General features: G+C 46.4%; 1 protein-coding gene across 1 annotated transcript in view; it reads right to left on the reverse strand.

Moving 5' to 3' along the window:
• HOMER2 (homer scaffold protein 2) overlaps positions 1-8,587 on the reverse strand; it is a 321,735-nt gene extending 313,148 nt beyond the window's left edge. Inside the window, exon 1 of the mRNA XM_075345844.1 lies at positions 8,284-8,587. Coding sequence (XP_075201959.1) covers positions 8,284-8,288 — 5 coding nt within the window. The 5' untranslated portion in view covers positions 8,289-8,587. The remainder of the gene's footprint in view (positions 1-8,283) is intronic.
• Between the last annotated feature and the right edge of the window lie 369 nt (positions 8,588-8,956).

Below are 8,956 nucleotides of genomic sequence, written 5' to 3' on the forward strand. Positions count from 1 at the left end.
AACTTCGGCACTCAAAAGGTTTTTTGCATAGTCCTCAAAATGTATTAATCAGGATGTGTTTCAGAATAACAATCCATATAACAAAACAAAAACGTTTCGGCTCAGCATGACCCTTCTTCAATAACTAGCGGAACAAGAGGAATATATCTGGATGCACCACTAGAGGACTTCTAGGAATAGTCCTGAACCATAGTTGGTCATTCCATGTTGAATTGAGTCCTATTGGATCGTTTGTTTAGAATATTGGGACCGGGGTACTACGCACTGTCCATTTTGCTAGCCCTTTATATTTCATCACATCGTGTTACCATTAGTGATGCATGGATATATAATCACTTTCCTATAGGTTTCATTACCGCAATAGATCAAGGACACCCATCCTGTACAACTGACAGGAAAAAACCTCAAGGTCAGTATATACTGTCAGTTGTACAGGATGGGTGTCCTTGATCTATTGCAGTAATGAAACCTATAGGAAAGTAATTATATATCCAGGCATCACTAATGGTAACACAATGTGATGAAATATAAAGGGCTAGCAAAATGTACAGTGCGTAGTACCCCGGTCCCAATATTCTAAACAAATGATCCAATAGGACTCAATTCAACATGGAATGACCAATTATGGTACAAGACTATTCCTAGAAGTCCTCTAGTGGTGCATCCAGATATATTCCTCTTGTTCCGCTAGTTAATGAAGAAGGGTCATGCTGAGCCGAAACGTTTTTCTTTTGTTATATGGATTGTTATTCTGAAACACATCCTGAAATTTTGAGAATTATACAAAAAAACGTTTTGAGTGCCGAAGTTTCTATAACTGATAATTTTTCTTCTGAGCACCTATTACAAAAGTGGTGAGCGGAGTCATACCCTCTTCATTAAAAGTAACCGCGACTCTGCCCCTGCTCGATAGCCATCTGTAACCATGCGATGCCCAGGACATGAACTAAGCAAGAACATATTGCAGCTTTATTAAAAATGCACTGAAGTGCACACCATAAAGAAACAAAACAACGGAAAAACTGAATGAAAGTAGTATAGTAATTGTTACTCGGAATCACACGCTGGAATAATTCATAGAATTCAGAAAAAAGTTAGCAGGGATTAGATAACGGACACTTTTTACCCAGAAACCCCAACACACTGCGCGGCTAGATCTGGTGTTGCAACTTAGCACAATGCAGAGAAATGGAAGATGTCATCAGAAAGTGACCATCTTGCAGATTTTAGTGCAAGAGGTGTTATATTAAACCAACAAATAAAAAACAAAAAAAAAAAGAAAAAAGCAATGTTTTTTTTTCCATATCACTATTAAAGGGAATCTGTCACCAGGTTTTAGCTCCCCCATCTGAAAGCAGCATAATGTAGGGGCAGAGACCCTGATTCCAGCGCTGTGTCACTTACTGAGCTGTTTGATGTCATTTTGATGAAATCATCGTTTTCTCTGCTGCAGTTATACAGAGCTCATGAATATGCTGGACTACCTGTAGCACGCCAAATAGTCCTCTAATAATAATCTAGTGCTGAATGAACAGTGATTTTATAAAAAGTACACTAAGCAGTCCAGTAAGTGACAGCTGGAATTAGGATCTCTGTCCCTACGTTATGCTGCTCTCCGATTAGGTGGCAAAAACCTGGTGACAGATTCCCTTTAAGTGATGGGTGAGCAGTAAACTGCTCGGGTGCTCATTACTTGATTTGAGCTGGTCACACGCTTGGACGAGCTTGATGTGAGTAACGAGCATTATGGAAACTCAATGATTGGTTCTCCGCCCACATACAGCCAGCCATAAACAGCATTTTCACGGTAGCGAGGGCGGGGTTTGGGTTTTTTGGGTAACACTACAACTGAGAACGTAGATTTATACCCCAGGAGAGGGGGTGCCTGTACACGTGCAGTGAAGCAAACCTGCGCCTTGTGGTCGTCGTTTCATAGACGAAACATCACCCGTGATACTTGGCTGAGCTCCATGTGTACCTGAGCACCCCGATGCTCGAACGGGTGCAAAGTCACTATTTTTAGTATAAATTAAAAAAAAAGTTCATACCAGCCATTGGGGCCATTTTAGATTCTTCCCTGTCCTTGGAGCTCCAACATACAATACACCGAGGACTCTACACCACCACTCATGACTTGGTCAGGTGCTTCTCACTGAAGCCCTATAAAAATAGGATTCAGAATGGAGGCCAATATGTAAGGTGAAGCTAGTCTTAGGCCACGTGCACATGTTGAGTATTTGGAGAGTTTTTTACCTCAGTATTCGTAGCCAAAACCAGAAGAGGGGAAGTCTAAGGAAAAGTATAATAGAAACACGTCACCATTTCTATGTTTTACGCACCTCTGGTTTTAACTACAAATACTGAGGTAAAAACTGACCAAACACTGATCATGTGCATGTGGCCTTAAACATACACTATTCACAAAACTGGGACCTATGGGGGTTTGTTAATGATATAAGTTAACTCTTATCGATAGGATGGGGGATAACTTTTTGATCTAAGGGGTACTTTACACGCTGCAACATCGCTAGCATCGGCTAGCGATGTCCAGCGCGATAGTACCCGCCCCCGTCGCACATGCCATATGTGGTGATATGCTGCCGTAGCGAACATTATCGCTACGGAAGCTTCACATGCACATACCTGCTCTGCGACGTTGCTGTGACTGCCGAACAATCCCTCCTTCAAGGAGGAGGTGCGTTCGGCGTCACCGCAACGTCACTAATCGGCCACTCAATAGAAGCGGAGGGGGCGGAGATGAGCGGGACATAACATCCCGCCCACCTTCTCCCTTCCACATTGCCGTCGGGACGCAGGTAAGGAGATGTTTGTCGCTCCTGCGGGTTTACACACAGCGATGTGTGGTGCTGCAGGAACGACAAACAACATCCTACCTGCGGTCGACCCGACATTATGGAAATGAACGACGTTACACAGATCAGCGATATTGTAAGCCTCTGTGCTCGTTCATTGTTCCATCTAGGATTTACACGTTGCGATGACGCTACCAGCGCCGGATGTGCGTCACTAACGACGTGCCCCCGACGATATAGTGGTAGCGATGTTGTAACCTGTAAAGTACCCCTAAGGGTCTGACTGCTGGGACCTTCATTGATCCCAAAAACATTCATCTCTATAGGACGGCTGAAGATTGCAGAGTAATGCACTCATCTATTGCATGGTTTGTAAGGACTTCCTAGTGGAAAACACCTGAAGAACGGCACATCTTATATTTTAAATGCTTGGCATCTTTGAAAGCCAGAAGCTTTTAAAAGACGCTGTGAATATGATCAGAAAGCCATTTTTCCATTGACACAAATAAGACAGTTCTTTTGAGTATTGTTTGAGCGATTTTCTGGTATTTTTATAAGCAGAGTTGCTAAAAAAAAAAAAAGAAAGTAAAAATGGTGGAAAAAGATGCAGTGTGAACATGCGTTTAGTGTCTTTATCCTCCAGCTCAGAACCAAAACAAATAACCTTATAATTTACCACGGTCAGTCTTGTGTCCAGCTGAAGCAATGGTGCCAAGTGTCATCTCAATATGTGGTTTATCAAGATCTGTTGCCATCTTTAAATTAGTGCTCTTGGCATTTCTAAAAAAAATAGAGACAAGCGACAGACTCCTGGCAGCTGCTAGCATCACCTACTGATGTGTAACTAGAGAGAATCTTATTGATGCCCCAAGATTAAAAGACGTCATCTCCCGAGAGGCATCACCAATGATGTGTGTCATTTATGTCCATCTACAGGGGGCAAGATTTTTCAAAACTGGAAGTTGCATTGAACAGCATGTATACGTCTATTTCAAGTGACCACACACCACAGGCTACTGGTGCCCATAATATAGATTAACATGTAACCAAATTCTATGGTACAAAAGGCAGAACGTACAATTCTGATGTGGGCACTGGTTAAATCTGGAAAAATTGTTGTGTTTCTTCCCATAGACTCGAGGCCAATGTTGGGGAGGAGTGGGGGCAAACTGGGCAATTGCCGAGGACCGCCAGGGTCTACAGCAGGAGCTTAAAGGATAATAAATGTTGGGAAAGGAAAGAAAGACAAAAAAAACCCAACACATTTGTTATCGCTGTGCTTGTAAAAGTCCAGTCTATCAAAATATAAAGTTAGGCTGCTTTCACACTACGTCTTTTTAACATGCGTCCTGAACGGTTTTTTGCTGCAAAAGCGGATCCTGCTTTTACAGCAAAAAATGCATGCAAACGCATGTCTTATTTTGCAGGATCCTGTCACTGGATGTTTAGGGGTGGGCATTGGAGTCATGTGATCGGGAGTGAGGGGAACTAAACGTGCCAGACTGGGAGCCGGCATCTGACAGCTGCGAGGCTCGTAACCAAGGTAAACATCGGGTATACTTGCTTGGATACCCGATATTTACTTTGGTTACAAGCGTCTGCAGCTGCTAGGAGCCGGGCTCCCTGCACACGTTACCAACGTAAACATCGGGTAACTAAGATAAGTGGTTACCCGATATTTACCTTGGTTACGAGTGTCCGCAGCTCTCAGGTGGAGGAGAGGGAGGGGGAGAGACAGAGAGAGAGGGAGGAGAGAGAGGGGGAGAGAGACAGATGGAGGAGAGAGATAGACTGATCACGGAGGCTGGCTTCTGGGCATGCTCATTAGAGCAAGCAGGATCCTGCCTATCAGCATGCCAGCGTTCACATGCGTTTGCATGCTGCTTAGTCAGGATCCAGCAATTTGCAGAAGTTGGACGCAGCTCAAAAAGATGTTAAAAAACTGCAAGTCGCTGGATCCTCACTATAACGCACGCAAACGCAGGTGAACGCATGTTAACGCGAGTCCATTGCAAATGCATTGCAATGAAAACGCATTTGCACTGGATCCGTTTCTGCGTTAAAAAAACGTTCAGGACACATGTTAAAAAGACGTAGTGTGAAAGCAGCCTTAATTAGTCTGGTCACTTAGCGGCAGAACAAGAAAATACTCAAAACAAACTAGAATTACGCTTTTTTGCACAACATTGCAATAAGATGTGATACGAGGAGATTAAAACATCCTATCAGCCCCGTAATGGTATCAGTAAAAATGGCAACACATTTTTTTTTTTTTTTTACAAATGTCATAATTTTTTTTCCCCCCACCAAAATAAAAAAAAAACTATGTTTGGTATTGGCGTACTCATACTGACCAGAATAACCTTCTCATAAAAGTCAGCTGTACCATATAGTGTACATGGTAAAACACAAGACCTTATTCAGTCTCGCCTGAATTACTGTAATTCTCTAGCAAGTGGTCTCCCATCCTCAATGCCGCAGCCAGGATCATTTTCCTCTCCAACCACTTCACCGATGCTTGTGCTCTGTGCCAGTCATTGCACTGGTTGCCTGCTACAGAGTTCAATATACATTTTTTTACTCGCCCACAAAGCTCTCCACGGTTCCGCACCACCCTACATCTTCTCCCTCATCTCTGTCCATCACCCCACCCATGCCCTCCGCTCTGCTAATGACCTAAGACTGACATTCTCAATAATTCGAACCTCCCACTCTCGTCTTCAAGATTTCTCACGAGCTGCGCCAACGCTATGGAACACTCTACCAAGAACAAATTGATTAATTCCCAACATCCACACCTTTAAGAAACACATTTCTTCAGACTAGCCTATCACCTCACCGCCCTCATCTAATCTAGTCCCATTCTGTCCTTTACTACATTTACTTCCAATTCCTGTCCCCTCTATCTTCTGATTGCATTCCTCTTCATGTACTTTTTTACACTCTGTACTTGTATAAATTCTGGCTAGCGACCGGTTCATGCAGCTGGTTTTGAATCCCCTATTATATTGATGGCCGGACCATATATGACAAGCCCCTCGGTGGGCTTTTTTCTTCTAATAGGGACTTTAGGTGGGACAAGACCTCTAGTTCTGGCCTCAATCGGTAAATTAACCGGTTCCAGTCGCTTCTGGTCCCGACTTCAGGGTCCGAGTACCCCCTTGTGTGCTCCGGTTTCCGAGTCTGTTCCCCGGGTCAGTACCGGCGGGCCACTAACCTGTCCCAGTCCACCTCGGTTCCACTGAGCCGTCTTCCCGGCTCCTGCAGACGGAGACCGCCGTCTGCCTCCCAGCCAATGACACCAGGGCTCCTACCCTGGCGCCGTTCAATTTGGGGTATTCGTCTCTGCTGGAGCTGCACACAGCTCCAGCCTACACTCCTCTCCAACTTGAACTCTAACAGAATCTGTCCTACTTTCCCGCCCCGGGCTGTCTAGACTCCTTGGTGGGCGTCTTCCAACCGATGTTTCCATCCAGCCCCCAGGGGGGTGACTAGGGTTTTAAGGTTGGCTGATGTCACCTGTGAGGGAACGGTGTTGTGCAGGGGCCTATTTGTGACGGCATTATACAGCGATGTGCTATAATAGCAGAGCCGGTCATTATACAGCGATGTGCTATAATAGCCGAGCCGGTCATTATACAGCGATGCGCTATAATAGCAGAGCCGGTCATTATACAGCGATGTGCTATAATAGCAGAGCCGGTCATTATACAGCGATGTGCTATAATAGCAGAGCCGGTCATTATACAGCGATGTGCTATAATAGCAGAGCCGGTCATTATACAGCGATGTGCTATAATAGCAGAGCCGGTCATTATACAGGGATGTGCTATAATAGCAGAGCCGGTCATTATACAGCGATGTGCTATAATAGCCGAGCCGGTCATTGTACAGCGATGCGCTATAATAGCAGAGCCGGTCATTATACAGCGATGCGCTATAATAGCAGAGCCGGTCATTATACAGCGATGTGCTATAATAGCAGAGTCGGTCATTATACAGCGATGCGCTATAATAGCAGAGCCGGTCATTATACAGTGATGCGCTATAATAGCAGAGCCGGTCATTATACAGCGATGCGCTATAATAGCAGAGCCGGTCATTATACAGCGATGCGCTATAATAGCAGAGCCGGTCATTATACAGCGATGCGCTATAATAGCAGAGCCGGTCATTATACAGCGATGCGCTATAATAGCAGAGCCGGTCATTATACAGCGATGCGCTATAATAGCAGAGCCGGTCATTATACAGCGATGCGCTATAATAGCAGAGCCGGTCATTATACAGCGATGCGCTATAATAGCAGAGCCGGTCATTATACAGCGATGTGCTATAGCAGAGCCGGTCATTATACAGCGATGTGCTATAGCAGAGCCGGTCATTATACAGCGATGTGATATAGCAGAGCCGGTCATTATACAGCGATGTGATATAGCAGAGCCGGTCATTATACAGCGATGTGATATAGCAGAGCCGGTCATTATACAGCGATGTGATATAGCAGAGCCGGTCATTATACAGCGATGTGATATAGCAGAGCCGGTCATTATACAGCGATGTGATATAGCAGAGCCGGTCATTATACAGCGATGTGATATAGCAGAGCCAGTCATTATACAGCGATGTCATTATACAGCGATGTGATATAGCAGAGCCGGTCATTATACAGCGATGTGATATAGCAGAGCCGGTCATTATACAGCGATGTCATATAGCAGAGCCGGTCATTATACAGCGATGTGATATAGCAGAGCCGGTCATTATACAGCGATGTGATATAGCAGAGCCGGTCATTATACAGCGATGTGATATAGCAGAGCCGGTCATTATACAGCGATGTGATATAGCAGAGCCGGTCATTATACAGCGATGTGATATAGCAGAGCCGGTCATTATACAGCGATGTGATATAGCAGAGCCGGTCATTATACAGCGATGTCATATAGCAGAGCCGGTCATTATACAGCGATGTGATATAGCAGAGCCGGTCATTATACAGCGATGTGATATAGCAGAGCCGGTCATTATACAGCGATGTGATATAGCAGAGCCGGTCATTATACAGCGATGTGATATAGCAGAGCCGGTCATTATACAGCGATGTCATATAGCAGAGCCGGTCATTATACAGCGATGTGATATAGCAGAGCCGGTCATTATACAGCGATGTGATATAGCAGAGCCGGTCATTATACAGCGATGTCATATAGCAGAGCCGGTCATTATACAGCGATGTCATATAGCAGAGCCGGTCATTATACAGCGATGTGATATAGCAGAGCCGGTCATTATACAGCGATGTGATATAGCAGAGCCGGTCATTATACCTGCTGGTAACTGTGCAGACTATTATAATGGAGCTGTCAGTTACGGTAGTGGAAAGTTGTGTGCTGCACCGCGCTGCAGGGGCACAGGTGATACGTGGTATACAGGGGGCATCCTGGTGGTCGGAGGGGCAGTCACTCACCCCATGGTGCTGTGCCGGGCTGCTGCCTCTCACACGCGGGCGGACGGTGTGCTCTCCGGGGATCAGGAGCTCTCGCATCAGCTGCTATTCCTCACGGGGCTGCAGCCGGCGGACGCAGAGATGACAGCGGCGGAGCTCCGGCAGTCTGGACCGGGGCGCTAGAGCCTGCAGTCCGCTAGCATGCCTCCGTGCGCCGCTGGTCGGGAGCCGCCGGCTGCTGAGCGATCCTCTCCCGTAGGAAGTGTGTAGGAAGTGATCGTGGACTCGGAGCCGCGACACAGAGCGGATCCCACCTGCCTCCAGCGGCAGCCGCCCACACGGGGGAGGGACAGCACCACAGTGCCTGCCCACGCCTGCCAGCAAGTGTCAGCCTCACTCCCAGAAGGGGCAGCTCAGGAGGGAGCCGCCTGGTCCTCTGCTCCCCGGAGCCCCAGGGTCACCGCTATACCTGAGCACGATTATCACCACAAGATCATCATCATAGTGCACATCATACAGGGGTTCACCTGTGCACACCACCACTGTGCAGAGCCTCCACTCCCCTACACAACGTACTGCCTCACCTGTCCCCCCCCCCACACCATACACATCCTCACCTGTTCCCCCACACACCATACACATCCTCACCTGTCCCCCCCCACACCATACACATCCTCACCTGTCCCCCCCCACA

The sequence above is a fragment of the Anomaloglossus baeobatrachus genome, chromosome 4, assembly GCF_048569485.1.
Source record: "Anomaloglossus baeobatrachus isolate aAnoBae1 chromosome 4, aAnoBae1.hap1, whole genome shotgun sequence".
In the NCBI taxonomy this organism is placed as follows: Eukaryota; Metazoa; Chordata; class Amphibia; order Anura; family Aromobatidae; genus Anomaloglossus; species Anomaloglossus baeobatrachus.